Genomic DNA, 22,489 nt, shown 5'->3' on the forward strand with positions numbered 1-22,489 from the left:
TTTCTTTTTAGCCAAGACACTAACTCAGCAGACTAGGGAATTGTTGGTATTGTTTTCTGTGGCTGCTCTGCCAACAGTTTAGTGATTTGCTGTGATTCTATAAAACGTCCATAATTATTGGAGAAGCTTTTAACAACTGCCGCTATTTAGTGCCTTTCACCCGAGAAGACCTCTCGCAATGCTTAATAATAATAATAATTATCCTTGCATTTGATGGAGCACCTCATCACGTCTTCGAGATGTCTCAAAGCACTTCATAGAATATATTGAGTGTATTTTGCAGGTGAAATGTGGCAGCCAATTGCACACAGCAGTATCCCACTAACAGTTGTGGATTGAGTGATCAAATTTTTTGTGTGTTTGGCGGAGGGGGAAAGCGATCTGAGACTACTTCTCAAAGATCTGAGTGGTACCCGAATGGTGTGCATGATGTGGGTTGGGGGGGGGTGTGAGGTAGGCGAGTCAGAGCGGTGAATAAAAAAAAGTTATACAAATGCTATCTCTCATCTTCTTATAGAAATTGATGCTTTCAATATGGGCTCTTTTTTTAAAACCCAGTGAAATGAATGTATTGAAATTGTAAAATGAATCTGTACAGCTTTCCGCCTGCCATACAATCTCTACGGCCCTCATTTAATTATGCATCATTCAATCCTCTAATCGCATCTGCTATTTATAGTTCCAGCGTGCATCCCTTTATCTTTCTGAGTGCTGTATTACACCTTGTGGTTCCTCATGGATTTTGTGGGTGAAACGCGGCAGTCATTTTGCTCACAGCCATGTCCCGTAGACAACTTTTTTGGGGGGGGCGGATTGTTGACGAGGACGTCAGGACTTCTCTTCACAAATAGTGTTATGAGATCTTTAACATCCACCTGAACAGGCAGACAGGCCTCAGTTTGTCTTAACCTAAGGGCGCCACCTCCGACATCGTAGCGCATCCATTACTGCGTTGGAGTGTCAGTTTAGACTATATGAGTTCTAAATCTTAGTGCCCAACCTTCGGACTCGGAGGCGAGAGTGGTACCTACCAATTGATCCAGGCTGACACGCAATGATTTTGAAGTTCATTCTTTTTGTGAAATGCTTACCTTCGCAGAAAGTACAGAGCGATCCTCTTAATAATTAATCTTCCCCACTCAACCTCATGATAGAGATGGGTGTAGTTGAAGCCGAGTATTGCAGTCTGAGCCAGGCATCCACTAGCGCATCGACTGATGATTTACAGTCTGATCAACAATCAGAAATTACCACACAAGAGTGACTGAAAGAATCTGAATTATTCTTACGACTGTCTGAAAGCTTAATCAGAGCTAAATTCAGGCTGAGGAGATCTTGCCCGAGACATTTTGTTTCCGTAGATGGAAAGTGGAATTCAAGAAAAACACATTACAAGGAATGTTCAGCGCAGAAACGGGTCACTCGGCCCAACCAGTCCGTGACGCTGTTTATACTCCACACGAGTCTCCGCCCTTTACTCCCTCCCACACCTTCTATTCCCCTCTCCCTCACGTGAAGGCGAATGCCTCTCCGCCATCTGCTTCAACCACTGCTTCCGGCAGCGAGTTCCGCAATCTCACTGTGTGTAGTAGTTTCTGCTAAATTCTCTTCCGATCCCCAAGTCGTTGCCATCTTGCATTTTTGTGTCTGGGGCTACTGACTCCGCAACTGGGGGGACAACCTATTTACGCTATTTGTGTGTGTGTGTGTGTGTGTGTGTGGATGGATGGTGTGGATGGGGGCCGGATTCTCCCAGGGATTGTGTGTGTGTGTGTCTGTGTGTGTGTGTGGATAATAGTAATAATCCCGGCATTTGATACAGCGCCTTATCACGTCTTCGAGACGTCTCAAAGCGCTTCGCAGGAAACACTGTAAAGTGAATTGACTGTATATTTTGTGAGTGAAACCCGGCAGTCAATTGCGCACAGTGCCGTCACACAAACAGCCGTGGGTTGAGATGTACAGAACTCTTCTCGAGGACAGTGTGTGGATGGATGGGATTGTGTGTGTGTGTGTGCGTATGGATGGGACTGTGTGTGTGTGTGTGTATGTGTGCAGGATGCTCCCTGGTTGTGTGTGTGTGGGGGTGTGTGTGTGGGGGTGTGTGTGGGTGTGTGTGTGTGTGTGTGGGGGTGTGTGTGTGTGTGTGTGGGGGTGGGGGGGGATGATGCTCCCTCTGGCCGCTGGGCTGCGGTGCGGTGCGGTGGGGGCGGTGCGGTGCGGGGGGGGTGCGGGGGGGGGGGGGCGGTGACGCCGCTCCGGGTGGGGGTTGGCTCTCAGTCACGTAGCTCTGCGGCATCACAATTGACTTTATTTAACGGGAGGCGGAGGGGAGGAAACCCGCATTGACATAGCGGAGCCGCAGCTGGAGAGCCGCAGCCGCAACCCACCCACCCACCGCCAGACAGACAGACAGACCCACCGACCCCCCGACCGACAGACAGACCGCACCCGCGGTGAGAGGTGAGAGAGGGGCGGAGGGGCACCGGGACGGGGGCACAGAGGTGTAGTCCGGTTTCAGTGGTTACGGTTTGTGACAGAGATCACATCTCAGCCCCAAACCTCATCTCATCTCATCTTTTTTTTTTGAACTGACAATTAATTTATTGTCGTTGACTTATCATCACCGCCATCACCGCCATCACCACCGTCATCGTCTTCGGTACCGCGTCTCATCCTCGCCTTCGAGACGTCTCGGACGGGGGATTAATCCGCTCGGAGAGACTGCGTCGTTTGCGGGGGAGGGAGGGGGCGGTGGGGTGGGGGGGGGGGGGGGGGGACGAGGCGGTTCGTGGGTTGCGGGGGGACCGGATCGCGGCATTAATTCTTAACTTCGATGTTATTTTAGCGAAATATATATGTCGATTTCACTAAAATGCGAAGGGCGGGTCTGACTCCCTGTGGGAGTGAGTGTGCGCGAGCGAACGAACGTGTGAGTGACCTGAAATGAAACGGACCATCGATTGTTTCACGGTCAAGTGGATGTTCTCCGGCATTTCCCTCTCTCTCTCTCTCGCTCTCTCTCTCGCTCTCTCGGTCGCTGCCGGTTGTGTTTGAAAGCAGTTATTTTGTTGGAGTTTGTTGGATTTGTGCCCCGCTGCGTCATCGAGAGAGAGAGAGAGAGAGCGAGGGGTCGGGGGTGGGGGGGGGGGGGGTGCGGGGGTGAAATAACAGCGACTGTACACAGAAGATCATCAGTCTGATAGTCAGTCAGACAGTCAGACGGACAGATAGACAGACACACGCATGATGCACTTGCATCAAGTCTCACCTCTGTTTACCCGCCAGCAACAACGTGCGTTTATATAACGGCTATCACGCAGCGCAGCTTACTCGGATGCTTAACAGTGACGGAGCTTGACGCCAGGCTGGCTGAGCCGGGTGTGGGGGGGGGGGGGGTGGAGGGAGAGAATGAACTGACCTTAAGCATGGTCAAAGAGGAAGGTCGTTAGTCATGATCTAAAAGAGGGGAAGGTGGGGGCCAGGTGGAGGGATTGAGACAGAGAGAGAGAGAGAGAGTTCCACGAAGCTTTGGGTGTGGGGGGGGGGGGGGGGGGGAGCTGAAAGCACGACCACAGCTGGTGGAGGGGTCGAGGGACAAGCAGGAGGCCAGAGCCACTCGGGAAGCAGGATTTTCCGAAAGTGGTGAACGCTGCTTTGCTGATCCATATTGTGTGCGCGTGTGTGTGCGCGCGTGCATGTGTGCGCGCGTGTGTGTGTGCGTGTGTGTGTGTGCACGCTCCCTCCTCCCGGCTCGGTATCAGGCTCTGCCGCTGTGAAGCGCTTTGAGATGCCGTCCGGCATGAAGGGCGCTAACGTAAATGCAAGTTGTTGTTGTGGTTGTTGTTGCTGTTGCTCGTGGGAGCACAGATCAGGCAGTGAGATGATCATGTTCAACATGCGTTCCTGCAGACTCCAGCCCAGCACCACAGACTCAGGGCTGTGAGTGTGAAGGAACATCCTTTTCGCACTCCCAGGTCAGATATCGCACTGGTTAGGTACAGAGCAAAGCTCCCTCTACACTGTCCGTTCACTCTCCCAGGTCAGGTAAAGCACAGGTTAGGGACAGAGTACACTCGCCACCCAGGACTCTCAGGTCTGGTACAGTGTTGGGGTTGCAATGTCTCTGAGACTTGTCTAGTAAAGCCAGGTTTGCAGTGATCCAAGGCATTGTTGGTAGGCTGACCAGCCTGTCTGACTCATCAAAGAGACTTAGAGGTGTAGCGTTGCACTCAGCATTGCAAGCCAAAGCCTTGACAGGTAGCCAGCCCTCACAGCTGTGAAATGTACCAGCGCTTTTACCGATGAGCTGTGTAATTCTTACACATTTCCCAGATTGGGTACAGAACTAAGCTCCCTTTAAACTGTCCCATCCAACAATCCCATTCCTGGGACTCCACCACCAAGGCTCATGGCTTGTTTGTGTGTTTGTATGAACACGTGTGTAAAAACAGGGGAACCTCAACAACAATTACCTGTGTTTTTACTTCACAAAGTACCAGACCTGGGAGTGCTGGGTGGGCAGAGTGACGAGGGCTTCACTTAATCTCTAAAGCCATGTTTTACCTTGAATTAGTTTGCAAAGATGGTGCCAGTCACCGGGCAGTGAGGATGACTCTCTTACTCTTTCTGTCCACCTCTCTCTTGCTCGCTCGCTCACTCTCGTCTGTCTAGTTTCCTCTCTGTATCGTTCATCCCCTCTCCTTTTCTCTTTCTGTCTCGTGCTGCCTTTATCTGTCTGTTTTCTCAAGCCTCTGTGCGGGCTTTTTTGTGTCCCTGGCAAATTTTGGCGAGTGCTGATTTCCAGGACCCTGTTGGGTGATCCCTGGGGGTGAGCGGGGTGGGGGCAGAGCAAATGGGGCCTGAAGGTGGGATTGGATGGTCAGATCAGATCAGATAGACGCTGCTTGAGTCCCTCGAGGAAGTTGAGCTTCGCATCAGTTTTCCGGTTGGGAGTCTTACACTTTTTGATCCGCTGCTCATATTCCTCACCTGTTCTAGACCACAGATGAGCTTTTAACTGCTCTCTTTTAGCTCCATTATGGACTCTCTACTTTGCCCCATCTCTCCCATTTTCAAACCTGCCTTAAGATCTATCTTTCTCACTGTTCTTTTGCCCTCTCTTCCTTTTCCCCCAAAGCTTGATCTCCCACTCGCTCGTATCCGGCATTTTAAGAACGTCCTCCCAACGTGGAAAAGCAATATTTATTCACACGTATGTTAATAGTTATGATTGCGCCACGCACACGCAAACACAGACACGCACACAAACACACACACACACTCATAAGTTGAGCACTCCCCTGAATGAAAACAAAAAAAGGGTCATACACCTCTTGGCTGTGGTGCAGAGAGGAGAGAATTATTTGGTATGTGTGTGTGAGGAGGGGGGGAAGGGGGCGGAATGCTGTGAGAGAGAGAGAGAGAGAGAGAGAGATGTGAATATGACTGTGTGATGGACACCAGTCCTCTCTTCCAGCTTTGAATTGAAAGATGACGCACCAATATCCCGCGCTCAGTCCTGACCAGAAGAGGGAACTCTCCGAGATTGCCTTGCGGATTGTTGCTCCAGGGAAGGGCATCCTGGCCGCAGATGAGTCTGTGGGTGAGTAACTGTCAATCAGACGCTTGGGAGCTGCGGACAGTGCTTTGGGGTGGGTGGGGAGGGAAGCGTTGGCTCTGAATGGACATCATGGCGCAGATTGACTGCTCCGCGTTTCTCTACGCAGTAAACGTTCCCTTTCATCTCTGATTCATGAAATTCTGTCGAGTCCCTATTCCCGAGTGAAGAATAGTATTCGAGAAGAGAAGGGGAGTTTCCCCCCCCCCCACTCCTCCCTCCCCCGCCCCTCATACCCCAAGGCCAACAATCCTCCAGATACATTAGCCGTTTGCCGACAGAAGTCGTCAAGAATTTCTGTCGAAGAGGCTTTGAGACTTTGCAAGGTTCTGAGTCACACTAATAAACTCAAGTGGTTTATATACCCCTCGTTCTGGGGGTAATTCTTTTAGAAGCAGAACCGAGGGGAAATCAGACACTGGTTTAAGTTAGACGTCGAGTTATCCCTGGTCGCTGGGAATGGGAGGTGAGGGGTTGGTCGGGTGTGTGGTGGGGAGACCCCTCTCGCTGTAAACATGGTCTCTCTCTCTGGCACAGGGAGCATGGCTAAGCGTTTTGCCCAGATCGGGGTGGAGAACAATGAGGAGATGAGGCGTCAGTACCGGCAGCTGCTGCTGACCGCTGACGATCGGGTCAAATCCTACCTCGGGGGCGTCATCTTCTTCCACGAGACCATGTACCAGAGCACGGACGATGGTGTCCCCTTCATCAACATCGTGAAGGAGCGAGGGATCGCTGCCGGGATCAAGGTCAGAGTCAGTCCGTCGGTCTGTGTATCTGTGTGTGTCCATGTCCGTGTGTCTCTCTCTTTCTCTGTCTGTCTGTGTCTGTCCACGTATCTCTCTTGTCTGTCTGTGTGTGTGTGTGTCTACTGGTGTCCAGTGTCATGCCTGTTATCCCGACCACTGACCTCCCCCCCCCCCACCCTCCCCGTTCTGTGTTGTTTACATGAGGCCCAACTGTCTGCCCAAGGCTCGTATCCGGGTAACTGGCAACTGGTTGTGTTTTTCAGGTTGACAAGGGTGTTGTTCCTTTGGCTGGAACCAATGGAGAGACCACAACTCAAGGTAGAGCATCTGAGCCATGTGTCGCTGAGCCTGACTGGAGAGCTGATTGTCCCAGATCTCAATGGGACCTGGTTTTCCAACGGATCCCAAACTCCCCACAATTTTATCCCAACGCTCTGTCCTGATTGACATCTCCTTTTGGATTTTCACGAAAGTCATTTTGCTTTCATTTCGACAGCCCCTCTCCCGTCAGACTTGAGACGCTTAAGGGTGATGGGGCAGTGAGCAGGGAGGGAGGGAGGGAGGGGAATGTGTTCAGCTCCAAGGAACCCCCCACTTCCCCCCTTCCCCCCCCCCCCCCAACAAGGAGGATAGGTATCACCCTCTAGAATCTCTGAGATGTTGCCCCATATGAAGGGCACAATGAAGGTCTGATTGACTGTCTGACTGACCCTGACTCTGCCCTACTGTGTCGTCCGTGTTCTGTGCTGTGTTGCAGGGCTGGATGGGCTCGCCGAGCGCTGTGCCCAGTACAAGAATGACGGCGCAGACTTTGCCAAGTGGCGCTGTGTCCTGAAGATCACCAATAGCACCCCGTCGTGTCTCGCCATCAAGGAGAATGCCAACGTCCTGGCTCGCTACGCCAGCATCTGCCAACAGGTACCCGCGGCCTGGCAAAGGGGTGGGGGGAGGGGAATGGGCGGGTGGGGAGAGACTTGATGTCTAATCAGTCATTCGGCCAGGACAGCAGTGATCCTGGTGGAGTTGACTTACTCTGCAGTGAATCTTGAGACGTTTTCCTGACCTAAAAGGCACTGCGTCAAAAACAATAAGTGAGGACGGTCGTCGAGTGAGTAAGAGGAGGGTTTGGGGGTGACTCCGGCTGCTCTGTGGTTGGGTTCCAGAGCCCGTCCTTGTCTCACCCTTGCTTTTGCCTGTCTCGGTTACAGAACGGAATCGTTCCCATTGTAGAGCCGGAGATCCTGCCAGACGGAGACCACGATCTGAAGCGTTGTCAGCACATTACTCAGAAGGTGATGTATCTCTGTATCTGTCTGTGTGTGTGTGTGTGTGTGTGTGTGTCTCTCTCGCTCTCTCTCTGTGCCTCTGTGTGTGTGTGTGTGTGTGTCTCTCTCTCTCTCTCTCTCTCTCTCTCTCTGAAGCTCTCTGTATCACTGTTATTTTCCAGGTGTTGGCAGCTGTGTATAAAGCCCTGCACGAGCACCACGTTTACCTGGAGGGCACGTTACTGAAGCCCAACATGGTGACCTGCGGCCACAGCTGCCCCACCAAGTTCTCCCCCGAGGAAGTGGCCAAAGCCACCGTGATCGCCCTGCGCCGCACTGTGCCTCCAGCCGTCCCAGGTCAGTGGCTCCGGGGGGAGGGAGGGGAAGAACATCTGTGTCTGATCGCTCTGTGGGGAACAAGTGGGGGGGTGGGGGAGCAAGCTTTGGGGGGAGCAAGCTGTCATGAAAGAGAGGGTTAAAGCTTATATAAATAATATATACACACATACATATATGTATATATACACACACACACACACAGGGTGACCAAAATGTCATGATAACTAGACTATTATCCAAATATATATACATATATCATCATTTCTTTAAGTCTGATTAGACATTGTAATGACTTTTTGGTCACCCTGTATATAATCAATTGGCAGATCACTTTCCAGGGGTAATAATACCTGCCGAATAATGAAAAAAGATTAGGTCACTCAATCCATGACTTTGTGGGACGCTGCTGTGCGGGATTGGCTTCCGCGTTTCACCCATAAAAGACACAGTCACTCCACTTTACGATGTGTCCTGTGAGGCGCTTGAAACGTCACACACGCACAACGACGTGATAAGGCACTATGTCAAATGCAAGGATTATTATTATTATGCTCTGTGCAGGCATCACTTTCCTGTCGGGGGGGCAGAGTGAAGAGGAAGCTTCTCTCAACCTGAACGCCATCAACAAACTGCAGATCCCCAAGCCCTGGGCCCTCACCTTCTCCTTCGGCCGTGCCTTGCAGGCCTCAGCCCTGAGCGCTTGGCAAGGGCAGGCCTCCAACGTGGATATGGCCATGGATGAGTTCCTCAAGAGAGCTGAGGTAAGGCCCCACGGGGAGTCCTGTAGCTCAGTGGTTAGAGCACTCGCCTCGCAAGTGAGAGGACCTGGGTTTGATTTCTGGGCAGAGCGAAATGTTAGACAAGTCTCGTTACTCCACACAGATACACCTCTGTATATCGAACAGTAAGTAGGAACCCAGTTGTTAGTCGATTGGCGGATCGCTTTTCTGGGGATAATAATCCTGTCAAAATTTTAAAACAATATATCAATAATTGGGTCACTCAATCCACAACTGTTTGTGGGACACTGCTGTGCGCAATTGGCTGAATACAGTCAATTCACTTGACAGTATATTCTGTGAAGCTCTTTGAGACGTCTCAACGACGTGATAAGGCGCTGTATCAAATGCAAGGATTATTATTTATTTATTATAGAGGGACCGAAGGTTGTTGAGTGTGAGGTTTCTCTCTGTGTGTGTGTGTGTGTGTGTGTGTGTGTGTGTGTGTGTGTGTTTGCGCGAGGCTCAGTGATGTGTGTGTGCTTCGTTGTGTGTGCAGATAAACAGCATGGCCGCTCTGGGACAGTACGAGGCCTGTGAGGAAGAAGAGGATGAAGACACGGGCACTGCCGGGGAATCGCTGTACGTAGAAGACCACGCTTACTGAGGAGCCTGACAGCCGGCCGGCCGGCCAGCAAACCCAAATTTAAAAAAAATAAAAACAAACAAAAAAAAAAAAACCCCAAAACAGGCAGAATCTCCTCATTGCAGCCTCCACTGGCACCACAGCTCTGCTACCTTGTAATCCGTGTGATGTGCTGTGACGGCCTATATCATCCGCTGTGAAGCCAGTCAGTCGGTCGGTCACTCGCCAGCACTAAATGGCGACACCTCCTCCCACTTACGTGCTCTGTTGTGTTCGGGTATAAAGTAGCAGCACTCTGCAGTACAGTGACCTGTGGTCAGTAAACCTGTGATGTCCACCCTGCTGGGTTTACTCTAACCCAAGGAGTATTACCGACCACACCACAGCGCTGTGTTTTTGTGGCTTAATCCTCTTTATGTGCCTCATCTCCCAACCTCTTCCCTCCCCTATTCCCCCACTCCCCGCTCCCCCCACCCCCTCACCAGCACCCCCACCATCACTCCGTGCCCCCACCCTCGCCTCTGTGTGTCTGAGGCTCCAGAACTGAGCCCCTTCAGCGCATTCGTAAAGTGGAGCTTATCTGCCCTTTGCCACACCAACCCCCCTCACCACGTGACTGTGTTGTAGCTTCTAAAGGGAGTGAATGGCGGGGTGGGGGGTAAGGTTGGTTGTAGGCGTAGGGGAGGGTTGGTTGGTGGTGGGGGGGGTAATTGTGCACACATGTTAGAAATTACATGGGAGAAGGGGTCTGCAGTTGTTGCGTACATGCAAACATGTGGCGGGATTGGCATGAGCATGTGTCAGGAACATGTGCTCTCTTTTTCTCTCTCTCTCTCTCTCTCTTCCCCCCCCCCCCCCCCTTCCCACCACCCCCAGAAACAGGATTGCACTAGATTTGTATATTTTTGTCTTTACCAAAGGACATGATCAGCGGAGAGCAATCGAGTGTCTTGTGTAACAGTATTTTTGTGATGATCGTGTCCTGTACTCACTCCACACTCGCTGGGCAATAGTAGCAATAAACAACAATCACAACACAACCAATCTTGTGTGCTGCTCTCCCTCACTCTCTCTCGGATGTTATTGATTACTTCATTGATTACTTATTCAGGCTGGTCCTAGCTTTTGGCTGCCGCGGGCTGGATGCCCTCATTTGAGAAATGTGCTTGCGTTTCGCCCACAAAATACACAGTCACTCCTCTTTACAGTATATTCTGTGAAGCGCTTTGAGACCTGATGAGGCGCTTTATCAAATGCAAGGATTGTTATCATTATTAAACATCCACGGGCTGCAGAAGCAATATTTATGCCTTTCCCTTCAAGACACAACATTTGCACAGCTCCTTTTTCACGTGGTTAGGACGTCTCAAAAGCACTCGACGCTGCTGGCTGGACACCTGAGCTGAGATGGCGGGAGCCGAGGGAGGTGGGATGGAGAGAGGAAAAGATGACCGAAAGCGTGGTCAAAGGGTTAGGTCTTGATGGGCCTTGAACGAGGAGAAGGAGGGAGCGAGTTGAGGGACTCCATGAATAGAGCTCCAGACAACGGGGGGAAATGGCGATGGGGTTGGGTGGGGACAAATGGGGCGGGGGGGTTATGAAGCAAGCTGTTGTTTGCTGGGTATAGAGAAGGTGGAGTCGGGAGGTCGCAGAAGTAGGGTGGGGACACTCTCTTGGGAGTCCTGGCCAACAATCCCCCAGATAAAAGTAGCCGCACTTTGCAGTACAATGACCTGCGATCAGCAAACCTGTGATGTCAAGGCAGGACATTGCTGTGTGCAAATTGGCTGCTGCATTCACTTACGTTCAAGCAGACACACAGTCATCGAAGAAACACAGTTTTGTCCACAAAACACACAGTCACAGTATATCCTCTGAAGCACTTTGAAACGTCTCGAAGATGTAATAAGGTGTTATGTCAAATGCAACGATTATTATTATTATTATTATCCGCTCCTTCAGCGACTGCCAGTATCAGCCATTGCGATGAGTTCCATTGTTTTTATATGATTGTGTCCCTGGATTTGGTTTACAATCTATGGTCACCCTATTCATGGAGTTTTTATTTGTCTCTATAGGGTTTAGATGTCCCTGTAGGGTTTCTATATTACTTCCAAAAGTATTCAATCTGTCCCAGTGGGGGTTTATATAAATATATATATACAGTCAATTCACTTCACAGTGTATCCTGTGAAGTGCTTTGCGACATAATTATTATGATAGAATTTATAAGTTTCTATATGGGTTCTATAGGGTTTCTATATGTTCCTATGGGGTTTCTATATGTCTCTGGGGTTCCTATATGATTCTATAGGATCTCTATGTGTCTCCACAGAGTGAGCCCCGCCCCCGGTCCCGCCCTCACTGCGCTCTCATTGGCTGCTGTCGCTGTCAGTCCAGAGCACTTCCGGCATCTGAGCCCACTTCCGGCGTGTCAGGCCCTCATCCTCTACCGGCGGCGAGAGATGGCCCCGACCCCCCCCACCGGTCAGTGTCCCCCCCCCCCCACCCCCCACACACCCCCACCGGTCAGTGTCCCCCCCCACCCCCCCAACCCCCCCCCACCGGTCAGTGTCCCACCCCCCAACCCCCCCCACCGGTCAGTGTCCCCCCCCCACCCCCCCAACCCCCCCCACCGGTCAGTGTCCCACCCCCCAACCCCCCCCACCGGTCAGTGTCCCCCCCCACCCCCCCAACCGGTCAGTGTCCCCCCACCCCCCAACCCCCCCCCACCGGTCAGTGTCCCACCCCCCCAACCCCCCCCCACCGGTCAGTGTCCCCCCCCCCCCCCCAACCCCCCCCCACCGGTCAGTGTCCCACCCCCCAACCCCCCCACCGGTCAGTGTCCCCCCCCACCCCCCCAACCGGTCAGTGTCCCCCCCACCCCCCAACCCCCCCCACCGGTCAGTGTCCCCCCCCCCCCCCACCGGTCAGTGTCCCCCCCACCGGTCAGTGTCCCCCCCACCCCCCAACACCCCCCACCGGTCAGTGTCCCCCCCCCACCCCCCCAACCGGTCAGTGTCCCCCCCACCGGTCAGTGTCCCCCCCACCCCCCCACCGGTCAGTGTCCCCCCCCCCCCCACACCCTCCACCCCACACCCCCACCGGTCAGTGTCCCCCCCCCACACCCTCCACCCCACACCCCCACCGATCAGTGTCCCCCCCCCAGCCCCCCCACCCCCCCCCCCACCCGTCAGTGTCCCCCACACCCCCCCCCCACCCCCACCGGTCAGTGTCCCCCCCAACCCCCCCACCGGTCAGTGTCCCCCCCACCCCCCCACCGATCAGTGTCCCCCCCACCCCACCCCCCCACCGGTCAGTGTCCCCCCCACCCCCCCACCTCCCCCCCCCCACCGGTCAGTGTCAGTTCCCGCTCCTCTGAAGACACACAAACACACACACACACCGCCTGACAATGCCCCCCCGCCCCCCCCCCCCCGGCACTGTATTGCAGTGTCAGCTCTCAGACGATATGGTTTCATGTCCTGATGTGGGGTTTGAACCCACAACCTTCTGACTCAGAGGCCAGAGACTGCGTCTGCCCCACACACTCAGTTAGGGCTGTTAGGGTAGAGGGGGGGGGGACAGCGTTGCCCCTCTGCCCTGTGGCTTTCCTCTCGGTCGCTGTGACCGACCGACTGACCGGCGTTGGCCGCCTTTGTGTCTCTCAGAGCAGCTGCGGGGCCAGTACGCTGCGGGCTGCATCTCGGTGCTGGTGCTGGTCTTCGGGATACCGCTATGGTGGAGGACGACGGAGACGTACCGCGCCACGCTGCCGTACTCCCGGATCAGCACGCTCGACCTGCTCCTGGTGAGACCGGAGGCCGGGGGTGGCTGTCACTGTGGCTGCCATGGATACGGGGGGGGGGTGGGGGTGGGGTGGGGTGGTGGGTGGGAGGGGGAGAGGTGACAGCTAGGGGGAGGGGGGAGAGAATGCTAGGGGGTGGGGGGGAGAGAGAATGCTAGGGGGTGGGGGAGGGGGGAGAGAATGCTAGGGGGAGGGGGGGGAGAGAATGCTAGGGGGTGGGGGGGGAGAGAATGCTAGGGGGAGGTGGGGGGAGAGAATGCTAGGGGGAGGGGGGGAGAGAATGCTAGGGGGAGGGGGGGGAGAGAATGCTAGGGGGAGGTGGGGGGAGAGAATGCTAGGGGGAGGTGGGGGGAGAGAATGCTAGGGGGTGGGGGGGGGAGAGAATGCTAGGGGGAGGTGGGGGGAGAGAATGCTAGGGGGAGGTGGTGGGAGAGAATGCTAGGGGGAGGGGGGGGGAGAGAATGCTAGGGGGAGGTGGTGGGAGAGAATGCTAGGGGGAGGTGGTGGGAGAGAATGCTAGGGGGAAGGGGGGGAGAGAATGCTAGGGGGAGGGGGGGGAGAGAATGCTAGATTGATGCAAATAACAACTTGTATATATATAGATATATATATAGATATATCTATACAGCGTCCCTACATATAGCGTTCCAGAGTGGTTGAGGACTGGTACAGGCAGCAGAGCAGAGTTGGAGGAGGCCGTAGAGGTGGGTGGTCCGAGACCCCGAAGGAGTTTGAAGCTCAGGTTGAGGATGAGCTGAGGGGAAGCAGAGTGTTGGTCGATGACCCTTGAGGTCCAGGCGCAGGTTGGCGAGTGATTGGTGCTGACGGTGCAGTAACGCTGGTCTCCCCGCGGCAGCTGGACATGAGCGTGCCGGTGCAGGTGGTCTTCACAAAGGGGACGCTGACACCGGAGCAACACAGGAAGCTGCTGCCACAGACGCTCTTCAGCCAGAGAGAGAAACAGCTGACACGTGAGTAACACACGTGGCGTGTGGATTCCAGCAGATTCTTAAGCTCTGCGTCCGCGCTGTGTACCTGACCCTCTTCCGCCCCCCCACACCACCCACACCACCCACCCCAACCACCCCAGAATGGCCCCCGCGGATTGTGAATCTCTAGAAACGCAAACCTCTATGTCCCTGTGCCCCCCACCTGTCCCTCGTGTTGTGTTTAATCATTCCCTTTCCTCTCCCTCCCTCTCTCCCTCCCTCCCCCTCTCTCTCTCACACACGCACAGATAAAACGGGGTTCAAGTACAGGTTCGAGGAGATGTTGAGAGCCGTCACTGTTACAGAGCAGGAAGCCATCGACAGCCAAACTGTGGAAGGTACAGAGTGACTGACTCCTGTCCTGAGAGTAAATGCTCTACTGCCCGCCCCACTCTGAGGCAGGGAGAGATGTGGGGGGGCGCGGGAGTGGGGAGCTCCTGGAGCGAGAGAAAGGTGCAACGAGGGTGTGGATGTTTGTGAGAGATGGGGTATCTCTCTAAGGGGGAGGGGGCCGTGGCTGTTGCTGTGGGGAGGGGTGGGGATCTCTCCGGGAGGGGTGGGCACTCTCGGGGAGATGGGTTGATGGCTTGGAGGGAAGGGCTCTGGGGGGAAGTGGGGGTGGGGATGGGGGGCATTGGTGGCTCTGCCCCTCTCTAATTCTGGTCGTTTTCAGAGGCGGGAGCAGCACTGGAGCGACTCTCTCCCGGCGTTCCGGGCTCGGTGACGGTCTACGTGATCCCCAAGGATTCCCAGCTGCTGCCGGCGGAAGCGACGGTGCACGTGGGGAAGCACCGGGCGGCGTTCCTGCGCTCCCCCCTCACCCGCTCCCACCTGCCCGAGGAGGCGCTGCGCGACGTGGGGTCCGCCGTGCGGCAGGTTCTCGGGACCATGTCCTTCACCGAGGACTCGGTGATGGCGGCTTTGTCGGATCGCGTCCCCCCGGGGACCTTCAGCTCTGAGACCCTGACCGACAGTATGAGGGCTCTGAAATCCAGCCTGGGTGAGACTTCCGCTTGTCACTGTTCCTGTTTGTGCGAGGGGGGGCGGGGGTCGATGCTGCGGGCAATTGGCTGCCAGGTTTCACCCACAAATTACACAGTCACTGCACTTGGCAGCGTATCCCGCGAAGCGCTCTGAGACGTCTCGAAGACGTGATAAGACGCTGCGTCGATTGCAAGGATTATATTGTTGCTGTTACTTCAGGTTAGGGTACGTCTCTGACTCATATGTGAATCATAGTGACCTGGGAGAGACACTGTGTGTGTTTGAATGTATTTGTGTGTGTATTTGGGGGAGGGGGGGAGAAAGCTGGGGAATCGTTCCCCACCTCCGCCTGCAAGCAAAGGGGAGGAATAAAGTTAGAGGAGGAAAGTGTTGAATTAAAAAAAAAACCCTTGCGGGGTTTTCAGCCTTGTTCCGTTCCTCCCCACAGGATATGAGATCACCTTCAGTTTACTGAACCCTGATCCCAGGTCTCACCACATTTGCTGGGACATCGAGCGAGGCCTGAGGGACTACGTGCAGCCCTTCCTGGACAAGCTCGCCTTCGTCGCCAATTTCTCCGTCAGCTCCCAGGTAAGGAACACCCCGCACTCCTCTTCCTCCTCCTCACTAGACCAGGAGCTGCCCAGATCAGCAAACACAACGTGGCTTCCTTGTAGGATGGTCTTGATCATCGAGTGGGCTTTAATGCTGCACCTTAACAACTCTTTCTCCCTCTGTGTCTGTGTGTGTGTCTCTCTCTCTTTCCACCCCCTCCCTGTGTCTCTGTCTCTCTCTTACACTCCCTCCTCTAGCTGTGTCTCTGTCTCCTTCACTCCTCCCTCCCTGTGGCTCTCACTTTCACTCCTCTGTGTGTGTGTGTGTGTGTGTGGCTCTCTCTCTCACTCACCCCCCCCCAATCCCTATCTGTGTACATCTCTCTCTCTCTCATTCCTCTCTTCTCTGTGTCTCCTCACAGGTGCTGTACTATGTTGTTCTGGGAGTTACTCCCCGCTATGACAAGGCATCTTCCAGCTTCACCCTCACGGAGGACAGTCTGCCCCATGTCATCAACCCGGTGGAGGCCAAACTCGGTGAGGCATCCTCCCTTCCCCCGCCCCCAAACACTGAGTCTTGTGTGTGTCTGACTGACAAATGAATATCTTTTGACATTTATTGATTCTTATTATCCCTCACGCTGCCTTTTAACTGAGTTTATCCTCTGTGGGGCGGTATCCGATGTTGAACCGAGGTCTCATCTTCTTGTTCAGGTGGACGTTAAAGATCCTGTGGCGCTATCGGAAAAGAGAAGGGAGTTTTTCTCTCTCTCTTTCTCTCTCTCCCGATGTCCTGGCCGAGAATCACCCCCAAAATAATAGTGGTCACTCACTCCATGGCTCCTTGTGGGACATTGCTGCGTGCAATTGTGCCGCTGTCTTTTCCGACAGATACACAGTCGCTGCACTTTACATTGTATCCTGCGAAGCGCTTTGAGACGTCCTTCTGACGTGATAAGACGTCATATATATCAAGTGCAAGGATTATTATTATTATAAACCAACTACAGCCACGTGGTGGTGCTGCTCACCACAAGGTGAGCTATCTCACTTGCAATCTTTCCTCTTTCAAATCTGTTGTCCCCGCTCTCCTGAAAAAGCCCACCCTCAACTGTATTTTCTCCGAGCGCCCCCTTCTCTACTCCCTTCCTCTCCCCCGGCGCCTGCCGCCTGCGTTCTGCTGACCCATGGCTTTTGGAGGCCGGATCGGAGGGGCGTGGGGGGGTGAGCGAGGAGCCAGAAGCGGACTCATTCTCAGCAGCTTTGCTCGGGCAAGGCATTTAGCAGCAGCAGGACTGAATGCGGCGAGTCTTGTGTGCGGAATAAACCGACCTTTGTCACAAGGGGCTGTGTACAGCGCCTTTGTCTGGGTCTCGCGTTCGCTAGACGTGTGCCAAGCATTTTAATTCTACTTTAAACCAAGAGTTCTCTGTCTGTCTGTGAGCTCTGCCTAATCTCAGACTAAATTTGAATGCACTCGCTGTTTGTTGGAGTTGCTATAGCGCCCCCTCCTCCCATTCCCACCCACGGCCTGGACTGCAAATAGCTGAATTCTGAGTCTGAAGGTTGTGGGTTCAAGCCCCACTTTGGGACATTGAACTTTCAAAACTAGCCTGACCCAATGATTTTCTCGGAATAATAAAAATAATCCTTGCACTTGATACAGCGCCTTATCACGTCATTGAGATGCCCCAAAGCACTTCACGGAATATACTACAAAGTGAATTGACTGTATTTTGTGGGCGAAACACGACAGCCAATTGCGCACAGCAGTGTCCCCACAAACAGTCGTGGGTTGAGTCACCAAATTATTTTTTTAAGTGATTATTTATTACTCCCAGAAAGGCAATCCACCAATTGACTAACAACCGGGTTCCTACTTACTGCTTGTAAACAGAGGCCTGTGGAGTAAGGAAACTTGCCTAAGCCATGAACGCACCTCCTACAATACAGCCGTCCCCCAGCACTGCACTGGAGTGTCAGCCTGGACTGTGAGCTCAAGTCACACAGCCTGTGACCCCCAGGAGAGTGTGTTGGCAGCTGAGGGGTTTAATGCTCCTTCTTTTCCTCCCCAGGCTCCAGTGTTACCTCGTCGTATCCAGTTCTAAACTTCCTTCTCTACGTGCCTGAATACTCTCACTCTCCTCTCTACATCCGGGACAGCCGTGGGGAGCCTGTCGAGACCAACGCGTTCCACAGCTCCCGATGGGGAGGCATCATGGTGTGTGATGGTGGTTTGTGCCGAGTGCCTGAGCTGTACCAACCCGCCCGCTCCCTCCACTCAGTGGGCTCCGGCCTGCTCCGTGCCCCCGGCCTTCCCTGCCCGCCTACCATCAGCGATCGGGCCTTCAGTTTTTATGTCCCACCCTTTGGAACTCCATCCCTTTCGCCTCCCTCCCCTCCCCTTCTCCAAGGCCCGTCTTAAGACCTTTCTCTTCGATTCCACCCCCGTTCGGAGACTCTCCTACCCCCACCCACCTTGCCCTCCACCCCCCCGTTGATCCCCAGCTCGGGTCCAAATCCAGCGTCGTAAGGAAGTCCTCCCGATGCAAAAGGCGCTGTGTTGTTGTTGTTGTTGTTGTTGCCACTGCCCCACAAACAGCCAGGAAATGAATGACCCCAAGTTTATTTGGGGAGGGATTGTTGGCCAGGGATACCGGGAGAGAGAAACTCCCTTCTCCGTTCAAATAGTGGCACGGGACCTTTTTTACACCCACGTGAACAGACGGACGGGGCCGAGGTTTAACGTCTCATCCGCAGCGCGGCACCTCCGGCAAATGCTATTACCCGCGTTGTTGTTGAGGGCTGTGAAATGCAGGCCGAGAGGGAGAGACCAGCTACCGCAGCCCACGCTGAGCACTGGCTTGTCGGGTTCAGAGCCTCACTCGACAAACTCCCTGACCCTGCAGTGTGTCGTTGCTCGTCTCTTGTCAACAGCATCCAAACAGCAAGGTCTCCTGGTGACTGTTTCCACAGCAACCCTGCGATTCTTTCTCTCTGCCCTGCAGCACAGGACTTGGCACCAGGTTCATGTGCTGGTTTTTGGGGCGGAGGGTGTGTTGTGCCTGTCCTCGGTGTGTGCCCCTCCTACATACAAACACCCTCTTCCCTCCCTCCATCCCGCCTGACCGCGAGCCCCAACCCTTAGCCGCCCAGCACTTTGGGACGTCCTCCCTCCCCCCTCCCGTGAAAGGCGAGGCGTAAATGTAATTTTGTGATCTTGTGTTGTCTCAGGTTTACAATGTGGGTGAGAAGCCGCAGAACGAGACGGTGCTGCCGGTTACGGCTGACGTGGACATGGAGCGGGTGATGGAGGTTTTCCTGGCTCAGCTCCGGTAAAGAGGCCATCGGTCAGAAACAGCTGCGGGGCTCGGTGTGTATGTGTGTGGGGGGGGTGGGGAGAGGGCGCAGGGATGGGTGGGGGAGCTGTGGGCTACCACGGGGTTGCTGACTGGGTGTCTGATGCTGTGGTTCCCCACCCCCACCCCAGCTTGCTGCTGGGGTTACAGACGCTGCTCCCTCCCCCGGGGTTCACCCTCGAGAGCCCCGGTAACTCCGCTCTGACCGACTGGGAGCTGGACCGGCTGCTGTGGATGAGGACGGTGGAGAACATCGCCACAGCCACCAACACCCTGACCTCCCTCGCTCAGCTCCTGGATGAGATCGGCAACATAGTCATCAACGACCACATCGCCGCTCAGGTGGGTCCCCGGCCTCTCCTGGGCTCCACAACCCCAACTGGGGTGGGGGAGAGAGGGGCGAGGGGGAAGTGCTCAGTGCGTTGGGGTGGGGTGAAAATGGGCTTGGTTTGTGTGCGGTGGGAGCGGGGGGCTTGGGAGTGTGCGTGTGTGTATGTGTGTGCACAGAGCTTGCTGTGTGCGTTTGTGGGGTGGGGGCTTGGGGTGTGTGTGCGTGGGGGTGTTGGGGAGACTTGGTGTGTGTATAGGTTGGAGGGGGGGGCAGTGATGGGGGCTCAGTGGGACGGGGGGAATCTGTGTGCCTGTGGTTGCCACACCCTGATACCCGACTCTCTCTCTCTCTGGTAGGTGTACCGGGCGGTGGACTGTGTGGAGGAGTCTCTTCGGGAGCTGGAGGCGGGGAGGTTGGCACCCGCGTTCCAGGCCAGTAAAGAGGCCGTCATGTCCTCGGAGACGGCCTTCTTCGACCCCTCGCTCCTCCACCTCCTGTATTTCCCCGACGACCAGAAGTTTGCCATCTACATCCCACTCTTCCTGCCCATGGGAGTTCCCATCCTCCTCTCGCTGCTCAAGATCAGCAAGAAGCTCAAACAGAGGGACAAGAAGGAGTAACCTTGAGGGTGGGGCTTGGGGGAGGGATTGACCACAGACTGGGGGAGAGGTGGTGGGGAGAGAAGGGGAGATGGGAGACATACACTGAAGACAAGAAGCATCTCAAGTCCAGGTTTGCCGGAGCCCGAGGCGCACAGATTTTTTTTTTGGTATTTTTCTATTTTTCGGTTCCATTAATTTATTGTGTTTTTCCTACGGTTGCTTCTCTCAGGAACCAAGTGAGCTTCTCTCTGAGGCGTCCCGAAAGACGTGATAAGGCGCCGTGTCAAATTCAAGGATTACTATTATTATTTGTTTGCAAAGCAATAAAATGCGAAACACTTATCTTCATTCTGAGACTTTTATGTCACTCTCAGCTCGCTGACCCCCTCCCCCCCCGCCCCCCACCACCCCCATGCCCCATGTGTATGTGTCTGTTACGCTCTCTGCCCTGTGTGGGCTATTTCAGGACTGACACCAGGAAGTTTTTTTCTTTACTCAGAGGGTAATTAAGTGTGTGTGTGTGTGTGCGCTTGAGACCAGTTATCACCCTCGTGTTTGAGTGCACATTCCAACAATCTATCTCTGGAATTTCCATGTGTAGGTGGGATGCATGGAATTCTCAGCTCGGTTTGGATACTCCTACCAGGAACAAAATAACAACAAAATGACATTTATAGAGCGCCTTTCACGTCGGGAGGACATCCCAAAGCGCTGAACAGTCAGGTGTCGGGGCCCGAGCATGGGGGAAGGATGGTGTAGGGGTGAGGGAAGGCAGAGAGGGGGGAGGGAGACCAACGGCACGGTCAAAGAGATGGATCTTAAGACCGGCCTTGAAGGAGGCGAGGGAGGACGCGAGGCGAAGGGACCGTGGGATGGAATTCCAGAGTGTGGGGGCAGAGAGGCTGAAAGCCCGGCCACCGATGGTAGGGCGGGTCGGGCGGGAGACATGGAGCAGGCTGGAGCCCGCTGACCGGAGCAACGGTGATGGGTTTCCACACGTGTTAAGACACTCGACTGACCCGTGCGTGTGTGTGTGATCAACTTTCTCCCCTGTGTGTGTGTGTATGTATGTATGTGTGTGTTCACTAACTTCGCTGTTTGTGTGTGTGTTCACTACCTCTCTCCCCTGTATGGGTGTCATCACCAGCTCCTTCCTCACTCTGTGTAATTTTCTTTCTCCCTCCTTTGCTGTCACCCTCTCTCTCTCCTTACCCCTCTCTCTGCACAGGTCTGAAGCAGACTGGTTAATTAAGTGGCCACTTTTTCCCCAGTAAATGCTATGTTCCCATTGTAACCACTGCTGTGTATGACTGTGTTTTATCAACTGTTTATCAGTGAATTCCTGCTACAGAATAAATGAAATTGCAGGGTCTGAGCACAGTAATTAAGCTAATGACTAAGTACATTAATAACCATTCAACGTCTGTCTTCGCTTTGGTTTAGCTCAGTGTGAAGAACGAGGACAAATCGAGGGGTCTTTGTAGCTAAAGGTTTGAGAAGAGTTACAGGCAGGAGTATTTGGTTTCCTCCAACTATTTCTGATCAGTTTATCCCATTGGTTCTTTAATATTTTGCTGTTTGGGGACTGGATCTGTGTCCTACTTGTGTTTTTCTGATTGACCTGATATGATATTCTGCGGCATCTCCTTTTTCTGTTCCTCAGTATTTCAACCTTTCAAACCCGGGGCTCGTCAGTATGGGGCACTCGGCGTCCTGCCAAGAGGTGAGCAACTGGGGCACCTGACTACAGCCAACAGGGGATGAAGGTGGCCCGAGAGCGAGGGCTGGATTTACAGGGCAGCCATCGCTGTGTCCTTCACAGGCTCCACGCTCCTCCTGTTGGGTTGTTTCGGGGCTGGGGGGGGGGGGGGAGTGCTTGGTGAAGGGAAAAAGGGTGTCCGGTGAGGTGGGGGGAGGGCGGGGAGGGGGGTGGTGGTGGTGGGGGGGTGCTCAGTGATGAGGGTGGGTGGGGGGCGGTTAGAGATTCCTCGATCAACCGGGACCTCTCTATACTCTATCGAAGCCCATCAGGTCTTGAGCTGAACTGACTCCAAGGTGACATGTTCCTTAGTTCAGCTCAACTACGAGGAGCCTCCACTTACCCCCACAACCCCCCCCCCCCCTCCTGATAGTGGGGTGGGAGGTGGTTGGGTCAGTGTGAAGGGGGGGGGGGTGATGGGATGGGGGGGTGGTCAGTGTGAAGGGGGGTGATGGTGTGTGTTGTGGAGGCGGTGGTCAATGTGTGTGTGGGGGGTGGGGGGAGAGTGTGTGTATAAGGGGGATGTGTGTGTGGGGGGTGCAGTGTGTGTGGGTGTGTGTGTGGGGGGTACAGGTGCAGTGTGTGTGGGGAGGGGGGTGCAGTGTGTGTGGGAGGAGAGGTGCAGTGTGTGTGTGGGGGGGGGTGCAGGTGCAGTGTGTGTGTGTGGGGGGGGGTACAGGTGCAGTGTGTGTGTGGGGGGGGGAGTGTGTGTGTGTGTGTGGGAGGGGTGCAGTGTGTGTGTGTGGGGGGGGTACAGGTGCAGTG

The 22,489-nt window shown here is 54.4% G+C and overlaps 2 protein-coding genes across 3 annotated transcripts; both read left to right on the plus strand.

Moving 5' to 3' along the window:
- Window positions 1-2,243: 2,243 nt before the first annotated feature.
- aldocb (aldolase C, fructose-bisphosphate, b) lies at window positions 2,244-9,562 on the plus strand. 2 transcript variants are annotated; one of them, XM_042338541.1, is made up of 9 exons: window positions 2,244-2,463; window positions 5,480-5,605; window positions 6,158-6,369; window positions 6,633-6,687; window positions 7,127-7,287; window positions 7,578-7,661; window positions 7,817-7,991; window positions 8,535-8,734; window positions 9,252-9,562. In XM_042338541.1, the coding sequence occupies exons 2-9, from the start codon at window positions 5,494-5,496 to the stop codon at window positions 9,357-9,359; spliced, it is 1,107 nt and encodes a 368-aa protein (XP_042194475.1). In that variant the 5' UTR covers window positions 2,244-2,463; window positions 5,480-5,493; the 3' UTR covers window positions 9,360-9,562. The 2 variants fall into 2 exon arrangements, with proteins under 2 accessions (XP_042194475.1, XP_042194476.1); XM_042338542.1 differs by lacking the exon at window positions 2,244-2,463 and adding an exon at window positions 2,509-2,529.
- A 2,198-nt stretch (window positions 9,563-11,760) lies between these two features.
- pigs (phosphatidylinositol glycan anchor biosynthesis, class S) lies at window positions 11,761-20,305 on the plus strand. The gene is given in 11 exon segments (NM_001292188.1): window positions 11,761-11,825; window positions 13,010-13,149; window positions 14,003-14,117; window positions 14,384-14,473; window positions 14,809-15,135; window positions 15,568-15,710; window positions 16,096-16,210; window positions 17,749-17,894; window positions 18,908-19,008; window positions 19,164-19,374; window positions 19,720-20,305. Coding segments are annotated over 11 exon segments (1,674 nt in total). The 5' UTR covers window positions 11,761-11,803; the 3' UTR covers window positions 19,984-20,305.
- The last annotated feature ends 2,184 nt before the right edge of the window (window positions 20,306-22,489 follow it).

The sequence above is a fragment of the Callorhinchus milii genome, unplaced genomic scaffold, assembly GCF_018977255.1.
Source record: "Callorhinchus milii isolate IMCB2004 unplaced genomic scaffold, IMCB_Cmil_1.0 Scaffold10, whole genome shotgun sequence".
In the NCBI taxonomy this organism is placed as follows: Eukaryota; Metazoa; Chordata; class Chondrichthyes; order Chimaeriformes; family Callorhinchidae; genus Callorhinchus; species Callorhinchus milii.